General features: G+C 42.6%; 1 protein-coding gene and 2 long non-coding RNA genes across 6 annotated transcripts in view; all 3 read left to right on the top strand.

Moving 5' to 3' along the window:
- Nucleotides 1-21,437, top strand: part of tfa (transferrin-a) — a 78,532-nt gene extending 57,095 nt beyond the window's left edge. Inside the window, exons 24-30 of one of the 4 annotated variants that reach the window (XM_035423113.1) lie at nucleotides 14,827-14,923; nucleotides 15,085-15,273; nucleotides 15,722-15,866; nucleotides 16,661-16,725; nucleotides 17,346-17,527; nucleotides 18,679-18,870; nucleotides 21,181-21,437. In XM_035423113.1, the coding sequence (XP_035279004.1) occupies nucleotides 14,827-14,923; nucleotides 15,085-15,273; nucleotides 15,722-15,866; nucleotides 16,661-16,725; nucleotides 17,346-17,527; nucleotides 18,679-18,870; nucleotides 21,181-21,237 (927 nt within the window). In that variant the 3' untranslated portion in view covers nucleotides 21,238-21,437. Of the gene's footprint in view, nucleotides 1-14,826; nucleotides 14,924-15,084; nucleotides 15,274-15,721; nucleotides 15,867-16,660; nucleotides 16,726-17,345; nucleotides 17,528-18,678; nucleotides 18,872-21,180 lie in introns of all 4 variants that reach the window. The other 3 variants (XM_035423119.1, XM_035423114.1, XM_035423115.1) reach the window with 3 other exon arrangements.
- Nucleotides 5,083-7,485, top strand: LOC118230257. Its single transcript, XR_004765813.1, has 3 exons — nucleotides 5,083-5,745; nucleotides 6,168-6,370; nucleotides 7,063-7,485. It is a non-coding gene; the product is annotated as an uncharacterized LOC118230257 (long non-coding RNA).
- On the top strand, nucleotides 13,893-14,648 carry LOC118230256. Its single transcript, XR_004765812.1, has 2 exons — nucleotides 13,893-14,335; nucleotides 14,454-14,648. It is a non-coding gene; the product is annotated as an uncharacterized LOC118230256 (long non-coding RNA).
- Nucleotides 21,438-21,547: the final 110 nt, after the last annotated feature.

The raw sequence follows: 21,547 nt of genomic DNA, 5'->3' as shown, positions 1-21,547 counted from the left end.
TAAGTAGGGATGGAGAGTCAACTCCAAAAGAGTCGATTCCCGATTCCCGATTCCATGACGTCGAGCGCTAACGGTTCACTACATCACTTGAAATGGACACATGCAAACAAAACTACTGGATGTTCACAGGTAATCATGAGCATGCATCATGAGCATGCATTAGCATATACTTACTCCTGGAATAATTTACATAAAGTCCCCTGAAGGTCTTTTTTTTTTTTTTTTTTTGAGTGTTCCTGTGATGCTAGGGTATGCAACTTTGGAGAAATTAGCAAGAATGTGAAAAGAAACAACAGTAAAATCCACCCCCCTCTCTGCCCCTTCTCTCCCTTGCACAGAGCTATCCTGATTAGTTGTTGATTCAGGCACCTGAATTTGACCTGTAACAAATTACATTACATTACATTACAGGCATAATAGCAGACGCTCTTATCCAGAGCGACGTACAACAAGTGCATCAGTTCAAAGTGCAGAGGTGCAGAAAAACACACTAGAGTGAAGTAAAGATCGTAGTGCCAGAAGTGACCACATAGATCAGGACTCCAACCCTGTAGGGTAACCTATTCAGCAAATAAACAAAACAATCCTGCCAAGTACAAAACTAGCACTGAAATCACATTTGCCTAATCAGAATCAAATTACCTACCCTAGCTGTAATAGACATGTTCATGTATTTGTAAAGCACTTTGTAACTGCATAAGTGTTATAAAAATTAAGTTTATTATTATTATTTACTAAATCAATTATTTACTATGACCTGAATTTTTTGGCTGGTGCAGGAGGTGGACTTTTTGTTTCTGGTCCAGGGATGGATTTTGCTCATGTTATTTTCACGTGGCTCTGCTCATGTTATTTTGACTTTGTGCTGTAGCACTTGCCTGGTATAGTCTTATTGGGATTTGGCTCGTCCTATGACCGTTACACTGCTTTTGGGCACACTTGTCCACAGTCCTTGATTTGTGTGTCCTGAATTGGAGTTTGCTGTTTGCACTGGCGGACACGCAAGGATTAACTAAAAATATGTTTATTTTATGATTCCAGAGGTTCCAACTGACGATGCCCTTGTTCAGCAATATGAATACTGAGCACAAGCAATATTGCATGCTAGACTCCTCACTTAACCAACATATAAAATATATTCATGTGATTTAATTTAATAATTATTGTTGAAAATGCAAATTATCAATTCAATTGCTGAATTCATCGACAGGTCAGTCTATGGTAAACTGGTAGAATCAACCAAAAAGTCAAAACAAGCTCTATATCTGGTTTTAAGATTAAATCTTTGAATTCAATATGAAGCAGTCAATTAGATTAATGAATTGAAATCATACATTTTTTTACTGAATGCGGGCTCACTACTTCTAAATTACAAAACAGAAGACATTAGACAATTAATTTGGAAATACCAGAAGAGAGAGAGAGAGAGAGACAGCTAAGCCTGACCTTGCTAAAGTGTTACCCACTTCCAGTTTAAGCACCACAAGATGAAAGGAAACCAGCTAAAAACACAACCAAGGAACCACCACCAAAATCAAAATAGAAAAACTCTCCAAAACCAATGCAACACAACATCTTTTTCCTGTGGCCATCTTTAATACCTTAACCTTGACAATTGAAGCAGGGCTAAGCACTATGCTTTTATTATCAAAAGATTCCTGAACTAACTCTCTTTCTAACAAGATCAAACAAGAATATGTAAGGAGGTAATTCAGTTCAGCTCTTGAATACCGATAACAAGTATGGAAGTTTCTCTCTGCTTCTACAAGAAGATATTTGCTGACAAATAATTGTCAAAGCCAGCCAGTTGTAACCTCCACCTTCAGTCAAAATATTTTCCAAATAACAAAAAATTGTACCACGTTGGTTTCCGCTTGAAACTGGAACTGGTTCTAAACATGGAGATTTCAACCATCAGGCCTCAACACCATTATCTGTATAGACATTAAGATTTTCACTCACTCTCTTAAATGTCACAGATTGCATTCAGACTTAGGCACGTAGCCATGCACGGTCTCTGACCCCCAATATGATGTCCTGTGTTTTCTGGTTTGTCTCTTCTGATTTAAAATTGCCCCAATCACATCTGCTTTGATGCTTGTGGGAGGGGAGGGCAGACCACATACGATTCACTGTTTCCCTCTCTAAGGCCATAATCTAAACGCTAGATAACCGACAGCACTGTGTGCGCCTTCAGCAGTGCCTGATTTTCCTGTATCAGACTGTCTAATTGGAATTTCATTGGTGTTACAGTAGTTTCCCTTTTTTCCGATCGCTTGCACTACTCTCGAGCGCTTTTGTCCGTAGTGCTTGCTCTGATCGTCCTGAATTGGACTTTGTTAATTGCTTGCATTACCTTGATGCTAGTAACTTGCTGAGTGGGTTGCTTGGTTTTGGACCCTGGCTACGACTCTTTTTTAAAAAAAATAAATAATTTTTTAAATTCCCAGTCCATCCCTGCTCGCGCACCCCTGATCTTGTTTGCCGCTGTATTAGACGTCCTTTTATGTGTGCCAGGCAGTGGTGGACAAAATACACAACTCCATTACTTGAGTCAAAGTATAGAAACCCCTGGTCAAATATTACTCCACTACAAGTGAAAGCTGTTCAGTCAAATTTTTACTTGAGTTAAAGTACTGGAGTACTTGCTTTTTAAAATACTTAAGTATTAAAAAGTACCCTACATTTTCTTTTTAATGCCAACGCACTGTTGTATTGTTTCCACGATGCATTTACAGAAGCTAATTTACATATGCATTTTTATTGTTATTAGATAGCAACACGTGATAGATAGCATTTCCTGAAATGTGAAACAGTTGGATGACCCTTCGCTCAAATTCCATAAAATTTCATCCAACCAATCCTTGCGTAAAAACTGCAACCACTACAAGCTCAGACAACTTCATAATTAGCAAACGCGCTACTGTTAGCTAACGTTTACATACCTCGACATGCTTTTCCAGGTTGGACGGCGAGTTTTTGAATGCAGCGATGTAGTTCGCGCGCGGTAAGCAGAGCAAACATTTAAAGGAGTACCATGGTGATTTTCACACTTTCTCGGTTTTATGTGCTATTTGCACAAGAGGCATTGAAGAAACACAATGAGCAAAGTATTAAATATGTCCGTTCTGTATTTTCGGAGAAATATGCGTTTTAAATTCATCGTCCTATTTTCAACCGGTTGAGAAAGTTGTCATTTTGCTACGTCACGAATACAGTAACCACTCCCATTTCCACGCCCCGTAAAGAAATCTGACAGGACACACCGTCCTGCTGTTCAGACAATGCAAATATTTGACTAACGTTAGGTTCACTTAAATTAGAGTGCCTTTAGATTATTTCTGGTTATATTCATTTAGCTAGCTAGCTAACGTTAGCTAGCTAGGAGGTTTGCTTTCATAAGCCAATGTTATCGATAACGTTAGCTTGCTAGTTTGCTTTTATGAGGACGTTATAGTTGTGCTTTTATCTTAACTTGGCTAGCTAGATAGCAAAAATTATAATTGTATATAAGTCAACGTCCTTACCTTAGCTATCTATCGATACTTGATATACTACTAAGCTAGCTAGCTTGTGAAAATTCAGTCTCCCAAAGAGAGCGCGTAGCATGGGGGTAGCTATGGTAACGGGGCACGGTCTGTCAATCATAGCTAACTGACAGTTCTCATTACCACGCCCAGACGGTTCGGGTGAATTTTTATAGTGGGAAATTTAGGCTTAGAAAAATACGTTTTAAAGTACATTGAAATGACTGAAGAATAAAACAATTATGCACATTTGTTTTGTTGTTGCCTGAAGACAACTGGGAAGTGTCACGTTCAACCACCATGGTACTCCTTTAAAACAATATGAATCTTTTTGAATTTCACAAATCTCAAACATGAACTTGAGATATGGCCATGGGTGCTCTGGTGGCGGAGAATCATCCTTATCTTCTGCCGTCGCCTGCATTACCGCCGCCAAGTTCAAATTGAACTGTTCAATCACTGGTGCAACAACTAAGCACTTTGGAACTGACCGACAGCGTATTAGGAGAAGGCTACTGTGATTGGTTTTTCTCCTGTGAGGAACACAACGTGTGGCCAATCGCATTTTAGAAAATAAAAATATATTCAACTGCTGACTTCAAAGCTATGCTTCAAAGTAACGAGTAACGACAACCTTCATAGAAATGTAGTGGAGTCAAAAGTACAATATTTATCTTTCGAATGTAAAAGTCATAAGTTTCCAAAAAAATAAATACTCAAGTAAAGTACAGATACTCGAAAAATGTACTACTCAAGTAAATGTACTTTGTTACTGTCCACCCCTGGTTCCAGGTATTGGGAAAGCTTGAACAAACTCAGCCCACCCGTCAGGTATAAAAGCCGCGGCGCTAGCCTGGTTTTAATGTTCTCTTTTCTCAATCAGAAACAACACCACACTCCCATAAACATGAAGGCTGTCGTGTCTTTGCTCCTCATTGGATGCCTCGGTAAAGTATTTAACCTTCGATTCACGAACACTGTCTCTCCAAGTGTTAGCGCTGCAATTAAGTAGGGATGGAGAGTCGACTCCAAAAGAGTCGATTCCCGATTCCATGACGTCGAGCGCTAACGGTTTACTACATCACTTGAGCTGGACACATGCAAACAAAACTACTGGATGTTCACAGGTAATCATGAGCATGCATTAGCATACTTACTCCTGGAATAAGTTACATAAAGTCCCCTGAAGGTTTTTTTTTTTTTTTTTTTGGAGTGTTCCTATGATACTAGGGTATGCAACTTTGGAGAAATTAGCAAGAATGTGAAAATAAACAACAGTAAAAATCCACCCCCCTCTCTGCCCCTTCTCTCCCTTGCACAGAGCTATCCTGATTAGTTGTTGATTCAGGCACCTGAATTTGACCTGTAACAAATTACATTACATTACATTGCAGGCATTTAGCAGACAAGTGCAACAGTACAACGTACAACAAGTGCATCAGTTCAAAGTGCAGAGGTGCAGAAAAACACACTAGAGTGAAGTAAAGATCGTAGTGCCAGAAGTGACCACATAGATCAGGACTCCAACCCTGTAGGGTAACCTGTTCAGCAAATAAACAAAACAATCCTGCCAAGTACAAAACTAGCACTGAAATCACATTTGCCTAATCAGAATCAAATTACCTACCCTAGCTGTAATAGACATGTTCATATATTTGTAAAGCACTTTGTAACTGCATAAGTGTTATAAAAATTAAGTTTATTATTATTATTTACTAAATCAATTTTGGTACAGATTCCCAGAGCGCCACACATCGGATGCCATAGCTGTCTGCATGAAATACTCCACAGCTGGAAACTGAAAGGGAAGGTGCAGTGTGCTGTCACTGATAATGGAGCTAACATGGTGGCGGCCATTAGAAAGCGAAATATAAGACACATACCATGTTTTGCACATACTATTAATCTAATAGTCAAGGACAGCCTAAGTGCAATCCCAGAATTGGAAGAAATGAGACAGAAAGTAAGAAAAATCGTAGGACATTTCAAGAGGAGTTGCACTGCAAAGGAGAAGCTTGCAGCTTTGCAGCAGGACATGAAACTGAAAGAGCGAAAACTAGTTCAAGAAGTTGAAACTAGATGGAATGCAACCTATCTCATGCTGGAGCGCTTTTTAGAAGTGAAGGAGCCCCTATCAGCTGCACTGTCATCCCTCAAAGGGTCAGCCCTCCCAGTAATCTTCCAAAATGACTGGATTGACATGGAGGAGACAACAAAGGTAGGAGACATTGTACTAGTACTTTTTTTCAGTTTAAAAAAAAAAAGTCATTCTTATCTTGATAATCAACTTAATTTGTCCAAGACTAAGGTAATCACAGGCAAAATGTCATCTCATGTAAACATCAAGGTCCTGAAGCCCTTCTTAAATGTCACAGAAGAGATGTCGGCTGAACAAAATGCAACTGCATCCAAGGTAATTGTACTTATAAGGAACCTGCAAAGGTTTACCGCCACTGCCATTCAGAGAAATCCACCTGAAACCACTGGCCACAAACTTGCAGTTGCTCTCAATAAGTCTCTTATGAAGAGATGTGGAGCAAACACAGTAAGAGTTGTAAAGCAATACAGTACTTGGATATATTAACAAATTATGTCAATTATACAAACTAAATCACTGTATTTGTTTCCTATGCTTTTTAGTTTCCTTGGTATTGCAACTCTTCTCGACCCACGTTTCAAGAAACTGGCATTTGGTAATGAGAATAATGCAGGAGGAGGCCGTGAAATCTTTCTCAGCTGAGTTCGCAGTGTTGGTGAGAGAGGGAGGTGCTCAGGCTATGAATGTAGGGGCAAGTGTTGTTGAGCCAGAAGAAGACGACATCTGGAAAGAGTTTGATGTACGGGTAAGTTTGTGAGCCATGTCTACAACGTACAATGAAATTCTTACTTGCATGTCTCCCACAGAAAAAAAACATGAGAAACAATAACAATTACAGTAGGTAGCATATAGTAACTATTAGTGCACGGTTATTGCAATTAAAGTGCACAGTAAAATGACAGGTAACTATTGCAGTTTGTGTAATTGTATTAAAGTGCATAATGATCCTTATTGCATTTATTGTTTTGCACCATCTGCCAGATAGGAGAATTAAGAAATATGCGTTTGCAGTGACTGGTGTCCTTTATGATGTGGGCTGCCTTATTAAAGTAGTATGTAGTGAAAATGTCCTGGATTGTGAGGAGCTATGCAACAATAACTCTGAATGCACTGTGTGTGAGTGACTGACTGATTGACTAAGAGACTCACCGAGTAACTGAGTTAGTGACTGACTGAGAGATCAAAGGCAAGAGGAGCTGAAATTGACAGCATTCTATTTATTTCTATATTGTTTGGGGCGACATAGCTCAGGAGGTAAGAGCGGTTGTCTGGCAGTTGGAGGGTTGCCGGTTCGAACCCCGCCCTGGACGTGTCGAAGTGTCCCTGAGCAAGACACCTAATTCCTAACTGCTCTGGTGAATGAGAGACATCAATTGTAAAGCGCTTTGGATAAAAGCGCTATATAAATGCAGTCCATCCATTTGTTTGTTCTTTTAGGTCTCGCAACAGAATCCACACAAGGATTTCACAACAGAGGTTAAGATGTACTTTGCCCTCCCAAACCTTGACAGGAAAATGTGTCCACTACAGTTTTGGCAATCTGAAGGCCACAGATTCCCCCACCTCCAGAAGCTGACCTTGAAATACCTTTGTGTACCCGCAACATCAGTCCCCAGCGAAAGGATTTTCTCCAAATCAGGAGAACTGATCTCAGAAGGTCAAGACTCAAGCCCAAAAACGTCAGCATGTCCCTCTTCCTGCATTACAATTGGTAGTGTGGTACCCAGCATGACCCGAAGGTCCCTCCCCAATATGTGAAGAACGTTTTTTTTATTTTTTACTATTGTACCATTGTATTGTATAGTATTTAAGTTTTGTACCATTTAGTATTGATTTTCATTTAAAACATTTGTTTTGTTTTACAACTTACATTTTTGTGTTGACAAATACATTTTTTATTGTAATATTGTATAGTATTTAAGTTTTGTACCATTTAGTATAATTTTGAATTTAATACATTTGTTTCTATCAATGCAGTGGTGTCATTAAAAAGAGTTGGGGGGTGGTTTTTTTCAAGCAGTGCTGTCTGTCTTGACATGACACTTTCATGCTTTTACAATAAGTTTTTAATTTAATAAATTTGTTTTACAACTTAAATTTTTCTGTGTTGATTTTCATTTGGAATCGGAATTGATTGAGAATCAATTCAATCAATTCCATTACAAGGAGTCGGAATCGGAAACGACTCCAAAAAATGTGGAATCGTCCATCTCTGCGATGAACATAGCCTACAGTCGTAATGTAGTCGTCGTCTTCTCATGAATTGCTTGTCGCGGCATTCAACCAATGAGCGAGCCTTGCATTTCCATTGTTGGAGCAGACCAAGGCAACTGAACGGAACTGAACACAGGTTAGTGTGTAGATAGGGCTAATCAGAATTCATTCATTACAAATTCGTTTAAATTAAAAAGGTTATTTGATTCCAGAGTTTGGAGTCGACATTTCAACAGGAGTTTTGGAAAACCAAAAAAGTCGAGTCGAGTTGAGCCGGTACCATGTGGTGGAAAAGCGACATTAGAACCAGCAACATCTGAGCTACAAGCTCATTTTACTTAGTATTGATGTTGTTTTTCACCTTTTTGCACCCTGATAAGTTGATTGTGGACATGTACACAAATACTGGGGAGACTCAGTGTCATTACATCGCCGCTCACATTAAACACTTTAGCGTACCATTAACATACAGGGGAATTTGCGCGGCAATTCCAACGTGAAGAAACGACCTGTAGCCTACCAAATTGACCCGAAACAATTCCCTCCATTTCAGGAACGGCTCGCAAGCCCCCGCACACACGTGGTCGTGTTTGCCGCTGTATTATGCGTCCAGATATGTGGACCAGGTATTGGGAAAGCTTGAACAAACAGAGTTTTTATCCAGCAAACTCAGCCCACCCGTCGGGTATAAAAGCCGCGGCGGCGCTGGCATGGTTTTAATCTGCACTTTTCCCAATCAGAAACAACGCCGGAATCCCACAGACATGAAGGCTCTCATGTCTTTGCTCCTCATTGGATACCTCGGTAAAGTACTGAACCTTCGATTCCCTTATAAAACGGTACATCTTATAATCTACGAATTATACAAATTAATGTTCATATTTGTTGTTAAAAAATGACGAGGAACAATGGTTAGAATGACGATGAAACTGTTTGACCGCTGTTTCTCCAAGTGTTAGCGCTGCAATTAAGAGTCGTGCACGGCAATGATGGGGCAAAAAGTACGATCATTAGAATAACCGTGTCAGGTGTTGCGCTGCTGTCTGGTCGCCTTCCCCCCACAGCCTCGGCACTGGCAGCTCCTCCGGTGAGATGGTGCGTGCAGTCTGAAGCAGAGAAGAAGAAATGTGACGACCTAGCGGGCAAAAATGAACTGAAGGGCCTTTTGACGTGCATGGTTCCGAAAGAACCGGCTGTTTGGGATGGTTGCATAAAAGCCATTAAGGTGAGTGGACGGCGCTGTTACTCTATCGCCGGCATCTATGGCGAAAAGTCTGATTGATGTGAATTTCAAAGCGTCTGTCGTTAATATACGTCTGACTAATGATTAAAAACATTTTTGCTCATAACAGTTTTTAGTTTTTAGTACGGCTTTCAAAATACATATAAAAGCCCATAATAGATTGTGCGGGTGAAAATAAATAAAAGAACGGTGCGTGCTGGCCAAGAAAGTAATGTATTTAGGAACAAAAATTCCTTTGTGCATTTTCTCTCTCTCTCTCTCTCTCTCTCTCTCTCTCTCTCTCTCTCTCTCTCTCTCTCTCTCTCTCTCTCTCTCTCTCTCTCTCTCTCTCTCTCTCTCTCTCTCTCTCTCTCTCTCTCTCTCTCTCTCTCTCTCTCTCTCTCTCTCTCTCTCTCTCTCTCTCTCTCTCTCTCTCTCTCTCTCTCTCTCTCTCTCTCTCTCTCTCTCTCTCTCTCTCTCTCTCTCTCCATTGGCTGTGTATTGTACAATAAAGGTTTGTTAAAACTCAAATCTCTCTCTCTCTCTCAGGATAGGGAAGCAGATGCTGTTACCCTAGATGGAGGTGATATTTACCATGCTGGAACCGAAAACTACGACCTGCACCCGATCATCACCGAGGACTACGGCCCAGGTAGGCCAGGGGCTTTCGACACGGCAGTGAAGGGTGAAGGTTATGATAAGATTACGGCTATGTTGGTATCATGAATCATAGGTCAATAAATTATATATACATGGAAATAAACACCATAGAGCAGGGGTCCTCAATCTTATCCAGAAAGGGCCAGTGTGGGTGCAGGCTTTCATTCCAACCAAGCAGTTACACACCTGATTCTACTAATCAACCACTAGAGTCTTTGCTAAGGACCTTGATTAGTAGAATCAGGTGTGTTCCTGCACCCAGACCGGCCCTTTCTGGATAAGATTGAGGATGCATAGCTATATAACTCAAGCAGGGGGGCTTGTGTGCCCTGTCTCGTTTTTTTTTTTTCTCAATGATAAAATGGCTAGGACTACAGTGGCCCACATTTGACTCCAGAGCTACTGGTTGAAAATTCCTGATATAAAGGATTGCAGCACCGTTAATGGGGTGGTGGGGCAAGGGGGAGGAGGGGGGAGTTCATGAGTAGAGGCTGTGGAATCGTTCCTTTGTGATGAATGGTATGATATTTCTCTATGTGCTTCTTTAATCTAATGCTGTTGAACGCTCAGTTGGTGATTACAGGTTCCATGTTGCATAAACGGAGGGAGCAGGGTAAAGACACAGACAGTGGGGTTGAGAGAGAGAGAAAGCAGGGTGAAAACTCACTAAGTTGTCTCCACCCTTCCCCTGTAGGCTCTGACACCTGCTTCTACGCTGTTGCCGTGGCAAAGGCGGGCACGAACTTCGGGTTCAAAGATCTGAAGGGGAAGAAGTCATGTCACACGGGCCTGGGGAAGTCTGCTGGTTGGATAATTCCCATCGGTACTCTGCTAGCTCAGAAACAGATCTCCTGGGGTGGAATCGACGATGTAACTCTTGTGAAAGGTGATCTGCCGCACTGCACTGTGGGCCATGTAGTTTCTTTTAGGCCATGCAGTGAAATGGGTCCAAGGAGACATTCCCATGATTTTGCCTTATTGTGTTGAGAACACCGGTGGCGGATGAAAAGCACAGGAGTGAACGTCATGTTTGCCAGTGCGATGAAAATTGTCACAGTGCGGTGTGTGCAAGAATGTGTATAAATCCTTGCCTGTGTGTTTAAATGTGTTTACAGCACATTTCTGGGCATATTTCAGTGCGCTTTTAAACATTTTCAACATGCCTATGTGTGTTTCAGTGCATTTTCAAACTTGTTTTAACATGTCTAAGCATGTTTCAGTGCATTTTCAAACGTTTCAGGGCATTTTAAAACATGCTTCAGTATGTTTTTAAACATGTTTTAGTGCATTTTTAAACACGCATCAGAGTATTTTTGTCATGTTTCAGTGCATTTTTAAGCATGTTTCAGTGCACTGAAATGCATTTTCCGTTTTCTCTGCAGCCGTGTCAGAGTTCTTCTCTGAAAGTTGTGTTCCGGGAGCTGACCAGGATATGCACGCTAAGAAGTACAAGAACCTGTGTAAGCTGTGCGGGAACGACTGCTCCCGTACGCACAAGAATCCCTTCTATGACGACAGTGGAGCCTTCAAGTGAGTCCCACCGCGCCCCCTGCAGGGCTACCATTGCTTTCTCCTCTGATCTCTCCCTATCTACCCCATGATCTTCATCCCTGGTCCTGGTCCCGAGAAAACTGCTGCCCGCCAGGGTCAGAAATGAAAATCTCTGGTTTACCGTATTGCACAGGGTGTGCAAACAAAATAATTTTTAATCGTCATAGTTATTAGGGGTGGCTGACTACCGACTATGGAGAATATTCTGTCTCTGACTATCACACAAATAAAGTTGGAGATTTCCTTCTTTGGAAAAATAGTTGAAATTTCATGAGAAAATGGGAAACTAGTTAGATAAAAACCAGTCAGAAATTTTATTTTAAGTGGACGGTACAACTGCCTTCTCTCAGCATGAACAACGTGGTTGATGTACATTTCTCAGTTCTGCTATGTCCGTGCTGTGTCTGTCTTCAAACCATTGACATACACAGAAAAAGGCTAATGTGAGTGTTGGACCACATTGAGAGGGACATTTTAATATTGGCTCTATCCAGCATGTTCAGTTTGGGCTTTGGGGTGGGTAAGGAATGGGGCTGCAGGTTTCATTCCCAGGCAGGACACTGCTGTTGCACGCCCAAGTAAAGTGCTTAACCTGAGTTGCTTTAGTGTGCTTTGATTTGTGATTTCATACATGGATTCTGTTTTTTTTTTTTTTTTTTTTTTTTTTTAATTAAAAAAAAAATGACAAAGTTAAATTTTCTGTGTGTTTGGAGTCACTCTTAAGAAAATAAATATGGGTTGTCGGACATCTTATCCTTTTCTCTCTTGTCAGGTGCCTGGTGGAGGGTGGTGGTGATGTAGCCTTTGTGGAACATACGACAGTCCCAGGTAATCACCAATTCACCAATTCAAATTGTGCCTTATTGGCCTGACAGAGCGCAGCGAACTGCAAATTAGTCCACTGGTGTACAGTTGTGGCTAAGCAGTCAAGATGAGGTATCTGGTGTTAACAGAATGCAAAAGAGAAGGATGAAGGATGAACAGCCCTGTTGTTAGCAGAAGGGGACCAAGTCTGGCACTAATGGCGGTCCGATTGGCACTTGCTTGCTGTGTAATATGAAATATGTAATATGTGTTAATAAGACTTGTGTGAACTGATGACAAATGTGCTGATGCTGACGTCAATGCTCACGTTACTCTCATAAACCTTAAAAAAACCCAATATGGACAAAGTGACTGTGCCCTTACCCATAGACATTCGAGTGATACGCTGTGAATAGGCAGCGATGCAAACTGTCCCTGATTGGTCCACAAAATTTTCAAATATTCTCAAAATGATACAATAACTTAACAAATTGACACATACGGAGACACTAGACAAAGAAAAAACACCTATCGTTGATGTAAAAATGATTGACTTCATATTTTGACCGCATTGGTACTGTTGGCTTATAATTAATCTGGTGGCTGACAGACCTATACTGGAGCCAACCACACTGGCGCTAGAGAGCAATGTCTCTCAACAACACCAGGAAGTGACCTTCAAACACTAAGCCTGGTCTTGGCCCCTTGGTTACTCTTGCAGTTTTTTCTTTATGTCCTTTTCTGGAGAGAAGCTAGGGCCGTGTCTGAAACAGCTGATTTGCTTACTATTGAGTGTACAAGTTGCATACAAGTTGTACACAACTTGTGTACTCAGTAGTAGGCAGGCATGCTGTTTCAGACAAGGCCTACCACTCACAGCATGTGCATAACTGACTCCGCCTCCTGTTTCCTACTTCCTGTTTGTAGACTCAGAGAAATCAAACTACGAGCTGCTGTGTAAGGATGGCACCAGGAAGAGCGTCAATGACTTTGCTGAATGCCACCTGGCCAAAGTGCCCGCCCATGCTGTGGTCAGCCGTAAGGACGCAGACCTGGCTGACCGTATCTGGCAAATGCTTCAGACGGCCATGGTACACTCCTTACCTGTACACCTGAAACACCTGTGCTGTCCATCAGTCGTACCCTCGCTGCTCACCTGTGTCATGTGCAACCGACTCACCTGACAATGTCACATCTGTACCATCCTTCTTTACACCTGGGCCACTACACCTGCACCACTGGCCTGTACACTTGTACCATTCACCTGCCACACCTATATGTCTCCCCCATATGGCTGCGCCAGCTCAACCAGAGCTTCTGTTGTGGAATGGGTGGTCAGGTTCTAATCCGGTTGTGTTTGGGCCTGTGTGTGTGCAACAGAAATTTTCCCTTTTCTCGTCCACCGACTACAAAGCTAAGGACCTGCTCTTCAGATTCTCCAGTCAAACTGGTCCAGATTCCCAAGAGCACAGACAGCTTCCTTTACCTGGGTGCAGAGTATATGAGCATCGTCCGCTCGCTGCAGAAAGGTGAGACACATACGCACACACAGGCACACGCGCACACACATGCATGCATACATGCACTCGCATCCGTGTCCGGCTGGCTCATTTGTGCTTGGCGGATCCCCTTGCCCACAGCTGGCACTGACATGAAGCGGGATGCCAAGGAGGTGAAGTGGTGCGCGGTGGGGCATGAGGAGATCAAAAAATGCGATAACTGGGCCTCAAGCATCGATGCAGACTCTGCAAAAGACCAGATCAGCTGTGCTACTGCACCCACTGTGGACGACTGCATCAAAAAGATCATGGTATAACATGGTTCATTACACGGCTTTGTTCAATTTTCGATTCTGATTGGTCACTTTAGGCATTCAGTGGTCAGATATTACTTTATAATGACTGCTGCTATGCGTAACAGTCCGATTTAACCTAGAACTGTTCGTATCACTCTGCAGAAAGACGTGCCACAGCTGACAACTTTTTTTTGTGATTGTGCCTAGTTTTATGACTTGCGCTAGCTGTACAGTACATTCAATCAGATTTGCAGTGGGCGAAGAGAAAACTGACCTAGTGTTAGCGACATTACAAAAGGTGTGAGGCTGAATCAGAGGCTGGGGAGCAAATAAATGCCGGCGACACTGACAGGGTCAGGAGAGAGACAGTGAGCCAGAATTACAGAGGCAGAGCAGAATAATAAAAAATAAAAAGTAGTTGTCTTTCAGCTATCGATACAGCGGTTTTGTGTTGTCTGGTCCAGGTAGACAGTGTTATGCCATTGATGTCAGGAGACAGTCCGTTATTACAATTTATGCTAAATTGTATTAAGGAGAGTCCGATGACCTACTAGTGTCAACTTGCCTTGTATCTTGCTCCAGTATCCCGTTAGCCAATGCTCCTGAATAGGCAAGCATGCTGTGACATGAGGCGGTCAGCTATGGGTAAACAATGGCCTTCACAGAGGCAAGCCCCCTCCCCTCTGCGGCTGCCTTTATTTCTCAATAGCTGACCGCCTCGTCAGGGATTATGCCTTACATAACAAGATCCGGGAGGGGGGGGGGTGTGTTAAAAGATATAGAAACAATTTTTTGGGAAGGACAGTTAAATTTCTCTCGCTGCTTCTCTCTTCCTCTCTTTTTGTTCCTTCTTTATTTCTTTGTCTCCGTCTCTCTCTTCCTCTTTCTCTCATCTCTTTTTATTCATGCGTGTCTCTATTTCTATCTCTCTTTATGTTTCTCTCACTCATCTCAGCGTAAAGAGGCAGATGCCATGGCGTTGGATGGAGGGACGTTGTACACTGCGGGGATGTGTGGCCTGGTTCCGGTCATGGCGGAGCAGTATGATGAAGGTACCGGTCAAACGCAGAACCGCCGTCAGAACCACCTTCAGAACCACCCCTGATAGGCTGGTTTATCTGTTCTAACCATCTCTACATCCACCAATTCCCTCATTTGGAACCACATTATTTATAATGTAATTTTATGTCTCTCTGTCTGTTTCTATTCACAGCTAAATGTAGTAATTCTGGAGATACCCCCACCTCCTCTTACTATGCTGTTGCCGTGGTGAAGAAGGGCACAGGCTTCTCCTGGGCTGACCTGAGGGGCAAGAAGTCGTGTCACACTGGAATGGGCCGCACTGCGGGCTGGAACGTCCCCATGGGTCTCATCCGCAGGGACACAAATGACTGTGAATTCTGTGAGTAGTGTTGGGGGTCATGGGTCACAGGCCTGAGAGTGCTGGCAAAGTGTTATAGTGACACTGAAGCCGTGACGCTGAATGTGTTCTGTGTCTTTGCGTGAGCATGTGTTTGTGTGTGCGTGTCTGTGTGTGTACATTGTTTGGCTGCGGAGAGCTGGCGTATCATTTGTCAGCCGACAGTTTGGGTTCAGGTTTTTCTATTAATTAAATTTATGTTATTTATGTAAGAACAAAAAAGGGTTTTTACATGAGAACATTCCCATTAAAACAGTTATAAATGGAATGGCTGTCCCTTGTCTCATTGATTGGGAGTAGCCTTTCCAGCTGAAATGTAGTTCTGTGGGTCTGTGTTCACGGGCTCTGCATTGGACAACACAGAGAGAAGGGGGCTACTGCTTACCGTTTTTTCGCCGTTTGGGGGTTACGTTGCTCCCTCGTTTGACAGCCAGTTTCTTCAGCGAGAGCTGTGCCCCTGGGGCCGACGAGGGGTCCAGTCTGTGCAAACTGTGCAAGGGAAAGTACAACAGGGGAGGCGTCAAGTGCAGAGCTAACACAGAGGAGCTGTACTACGGCAACAGCGGAGCTTTCCGGTACAGTAGGGCTGTACGGCCTGCTCCCCTCTCTGTGAGATGTGCACAGGCTGTCTCTCTCTCTCTCTCCCCCTATCTCTCTCTCACCCTCTCTCTCTGTTTTTCTCCTCTCTCTCCCTGTCTCTCTCTCTCCCTCTCTCCCTGTCTCTCTCTCTCCTTCCCTGTCTCTATCTCTCTCTCCCTGTGTCTATCTCTCTCTCACCCTCTCTCTCTGTTTTCTCCTCTCTCTCCGTCTCTGTCTCTCTCTCCATCTCTTTCTTCTGTGTGATGTGCACAGTTCTTCACTTTCTCTATATTCTGCTATCAGTTGTTTCTCTGTTGCTGCACATGCGTGACGTGAGTAGACTGGTTTTGTTTTTCCCTCCCTGTGTGTGTGTGTTTGTGTGTGTGTGTGCGTGTGTGTATTGGTCCCTCTGTCAGCGATGTGTAAGGCACATTTATACTTTGCGTGTGTTACATTACATTGCCGGCCTTTATCAGACTCTCTTAACCAGAGCGACTTACACAACGTTTTTACACAGCATTTACATCGCATCCATTTATACAGCTGGATATACACTGAAGCAATACATATACTTAAGTACCTTGCTCAAGGGTACAACCGTGTCCTGCCAGTGAATCAAACCTGTGACCTTTAGGTTACAAGACCAGCTCCTTTCCCATTATACTTTGAGTCGCACTATGTGTGTGGTGTGTCTGTGTGTAATGTCCTCCACTGTCTGTGTTATGCATTTGTTTTTTGTTTCTCTCTGTGTGCGCATGATGTGTCTGACCTCCCTCTCCCTCTCTGCAAGGTGCCTGGCGGAGGTTGGTGATGTTGCCTTTGTGAAACACAAAACTGTGGGAGAGAACAGTGATGGTAAGAACTGTCTTTAGCACAGTATGGAGTCATCTATCTAAACATATATGAGCTGTATAGACTCTGTCTATACAGTATATAGCTGTATAGAAAAGTGTTAACATTTCCATTTGTATATTTAGCAGACCCACCCTCAGTGAAAAGACAAAGAAAGCTTGCATGTTTTTAAACAGATCCATTTAAACAGCTGGATATTTACTGAAGCTACTCTAAATAGGCTAAATATCCTTCACAACATGTGTTTGTATGTGTATGTATACGTGTGTGTGTGTGCACGTGACTGCATGCCTGTGTGTGTCCATGCATGCATACAAGCATGCATCTGTGCATGCATGTGCGCATGGGTGTGCATGTGCGTGTGTGCATGCATGCGTGTGTGTGTGCGTGCATACCTGCATGTGTGTGTGTGCGCATACCTGTGTTTTTCATGTATGTGCACACTCGTGTGTGTGTGTGCGCTTGTGTGTATGCAAGCCTATGTGTGTGTGTGTGTGCGTGCTTGTGTGTGTGTGTGTGCGTGCTTGTGTGTGTGTGCGTGTGTGTGCATGCCTGTGTGTGTGTGTGTGTGTGCATGCCTGTGTGTGTGCGCTGCAGACCATCTCATCCTAATCTCTGCCTAGGAAATGGTCCCTCCTGGGCGTCGGCCCTGAAGTCTGCTGATTTTGAGCTGCTGTGCCTTGATAATACAAGGGCCCCGGTTTCTGACTACGTGAAATGTCACCTGGCCAAAGTGCCCGCCCACGCCGTCGTGACCCGGCCCGAGATGCGGGACCAGGTGGTGGCTGTCCTGAAGGACCAGGAGGTGGGCAGGACCAAAAAACCGTGCTCCTAAAATTCAGTACACCTGAACCGCAGCATTCGTACCGTAAGAATGTTGACTAATAAATGAGGTTTATTCTGGGGGGTTCACTACAAAGGAAGCTTAACATGCCCAGGGTTTCTTTCCATTAGCTGGCTTGACAAAACCTTACAACCGCAATCGGGTGTAACCAGTATCGTGAAGGCGGTTATCAACATGCTGAGTGAACATGGGCTTTGTTAATTGAGCTCTGTGCGTGTTCCCATAAAAGGGGCATTGTTGTTGACCGTACTCGAGCAGCTTAATTCTGTCCTGAGGAATAAAGACTAAAAGGACTAAATAAAGAATATAAAGCAGTTAAAATGGTTAAAAGCAACACCGTTGCCACCAACAAAGCCAGGGAGGAGCATTGAAAAAAAAATGCTAATCGTGTAAATACCTTATTTACATTACCATTCATAACAAATAGATCGACACACTTTCTGATTGTCCTTCAGTTTATTTCAAGTGACGACTGCACATTCTAGAGTTCCAAAACTTTAAACTTTATACAGCACTAAAATCTTTCAAATCTTTCAATCACACAAATGTATTCACAATCTCAAGGATACACTGATATCAGTGGCTTATCACTATACCGTGATTAAGGAATACGTGGATATAGACATATATGGTCAAAGGAGCTTGCATATGTATTGTATTCCTTTGAGAATCTTTATCTTTCATAGAGCGTATCCTTGGGGAAAGCCAGCGGAATATGTTGGTGTAAATAATTTTGCCCCGCAAAGAGACCCCTGAGTATATCTGCACCTAGTTCTTCCCCCAGGAATGCCTTTAAGTACATACAGGTGTGATGTTCAGGTGTTCATACAGTATACTTTTGGAAATGTAGTGTAGCTTGCTATCCACATAATCTTGCTTTGTAGTATGCCCCCCAGACCTTGACAAAAAAAAAAACTTTAACATAACATGCATGTGTTTCGCAGCCTATCCTGGTAGCTAAGAAATTTGCCCAGGTATTACAGTTTTGTGAGGTAACTTTAATGCACATTCTCACACACACACACGCATACACACACACACACACACACACACACACGGGCCCAGCTGCAAGTAGCTAGTTTCTGAACAGTCTTTTGTACCTTCTCCCGTAGAGCCTGTTCGGAATCAACGGCTTCAACACTGGCTTGTTTAAGATGTTCCAGTCCGAAGGGAGTAACCTCCTCTTTGAAGACTCCACCAAGTGTCTCCAGGAGGTGATTAAAGGCCAGAGTTTCAAGGACTTCCTGGGGAAAGAATATTACGACGCTGTGACCTCGCTCAAGACTTGCTCCACCAGCGTGTCAGGTAGGTTTTGTCTCGACCATTTTCCCTGCGTGTAACTGAAACCACACCGGACCATCCAGTTAACTGATAACCGACACCTAACCTGATAGCCTTGTTTGCATAATAACTGACACAGTGTATTGCAAGCCCGGCGGCCCGCCGGGCCTAAGCATCGGGGATTTAAAAAAAAAAAAAAAAAAATTTTAATGCATTTTTAAGATGTTTTTTTAAACTACAGTTACAGTGGGTCGGCTCGGTTGGAAAGCTCACGAGTGACATCTGTCGGTTAAAACGTGAACGCACTATTATACTGCACTATATTAGGAAAACAGCAGGTCAGAGATCAGTGTTCTTTACCCTCATTGTGCATAGAATGACGTTCAACACTTGATGCTCCCAACTATCTCAAGCTAACGTTACCTAGCAAGGCACCATTTCTTTAGTAGGCTAGCTAACCTCGTTACAAACTGTGTTATCACTTCATCTCGTCGGTAAGTACATTCTGTTTATATTAACTTAAGCAGTGTGTAGGTAACATTAAACTAGTAGCAAGAATGTAACGTTCAATACATTGTAACATTACATGATTTATTAATCACCATCGAAATAAGGACTTCACTTGTTTATTAATAACGTTAGCTTTATGACATTGATGTGCATGACAACGTGATCATTTAGCTAAATTAGCTAGCTAGCCAAACAGTCAGTAACACAGATACATAGATATTTTGTTGTTGTTGAAATGCGCCCAGCATTCCAAGGCTGCACATTGTTGTAAGATTCAGTAGCCAATCAGTAGGCAGTGTTGTGCATATCCCGCTCTTACAGCTCGTTTCCAGCCCAAACCACTGCAGAGAGAGCAAACTTTTTTTGTCAGTGACATTTCCTTCTGACATCTACGACGGCAATCGCAACCACGACATTAATTTTGTCTTTTTGTGTAGCTATTTCCCTGGATAAAATCGCATGTATTATTATTATTTATTGGTAAAAACATTTACTTAATATCCAGGGAGATAGCCAACTACTTGCACGTTACATGACATGTGTAGTCATTTCGTAATACGATCTTGTTTCAGGCTAGAAAACAACCCATTAATCCAGAGCAATTGCCTTAGAAATTGTCTTAGAATCTTTATTGCAAGAGAATGTATCAAGGCTGGCAGCCCGGATCAAATTTGTTGTGACAGCTGCCATCCAGAACAAACACCTGAGAGAGGCTGCCTGTGTGCGTGCCTCCCCCAAGGCGTTACGTCATTGTTTTGCAATGCACAGCTGTCGTAAAAACATGCTGGCTTCAAGAAGCGGAATCGATAAGCTTGGAGGCATACGATTCCAATGAATGGGACAACTTGGAACCGGTTCTCGATTGTCATCCCTATTTAAATGTGCCCAGCATTCCTAGGCTTGTTGTAAGATTCAGTAGCCAATCAGGACTTTTTTCCAGGTTGTTTTGTAGAGTGCAAAAACTTTGATATTTATTTTTATTTAATTTCTTTTGTTGTTGTTGAAAACACAGCATTCCAAGTCTGTACGTTGTTGTTAGATTCTTTGTAAGACTATGCTGTGCTGTAAATAGTTATTTATTCAACACGCATTTTTAAAAAAACGACTTATTTATAACAACAATCACATTACGTAGTCATATTTTCAAATCTCCAGTCAGCTTTTAGCACTGGCTTAATGTAGGGCCCTATGGAATCTGTGTTACAGCTTTTTTAAATTCTCAATTCCGCGATTCCGTCTGTGATTCTGTTATCACAGAAACTATAGGGCCTTACCTTAATTCTGCCATCGGTCTGTCGCTGGCCTGCGCCGGGCCCCCATCAAAAAAGACACCTGGCTGCCAACCTGTTTGTATGATAACTGACGCCTAACCTGATAACCCTGTTTGTATGATAACTGACGCCTATCCTGATAGCCCTGTTTGTATGATAACTGACGCCTAACCTGATAGCCCTGTTTGTATGATAACTGATGCCTATCCTGATTTCCCTGTTTGTATGATAACTGACACCTAACCTGATAGTCCTGTTTGTATGATAACTGACGCCTATCCTGATAGCCCTGTTTGTATGATAACTGACGCCTATCCTGATAGCCCTGTTTGTATGATAACTGACGCCTAACCTGATAGCCCTGTTTGTATGATAACTGACGCCTAACCTGATAGCCCAGTTTGTATGATAACTGACGCCTAACCTGATAGCCCTGTTTGTATGATAACTGACGCCTAACCTGATAGCCCTGTTTGTATGATAACTGACGCCTAACCTGATAGCCCTGTTCATGCAATAACCGATGCCATGTTTTTCTCCCCCTCTTCTCTCGGCCCCACAGAACTGGAGAAGGCCTGCACTTTCCACACCTGCCAGCAGAAGGCGTAGAAGAGCATCACTCACCCTCACAAACCCCCTGTCTTTGGCAGTTCGCCAACCATCTGCATGCAAGGGGGCAGGGAGTTCTTTGTTTTGTTCAGCTTCTGGTTGATTCTGAAAAAATGTACAAAACGAACACATAAAAACTCTGCAATAATAAACTGCTACAGCACGGTACCTAGAACCTGAAAGGCTTTTATCAACCATTACTCCCAAGTCTTTTTCAAATTGAGCACATTCCAATTTTGTACAAGTAATCCTACCTTATGTTCTTATTTTACACATGTAGAACTTTACATATCTTTTTTTTCTCAAACTC

The sequence above is a fragment of the Anguilla anguilla genome, chromosome 6 (genome assembly GCF_013347855.1).
Source record: "Anguilla anguilla isolate fAngAng1 chromosome 6, fAngAng1.pri, whole genome shotgun sequence".
Classification (NCBI taxonomy): Eukaryota; Metazoa; Chordata; class Actinopteri; order Anguilliformes; family Anguillidae; genus Anguilla; species Anguilla anguilla.
This window is presented reverse-complemented; position numbering and strand designations above follow the sequence as displayed.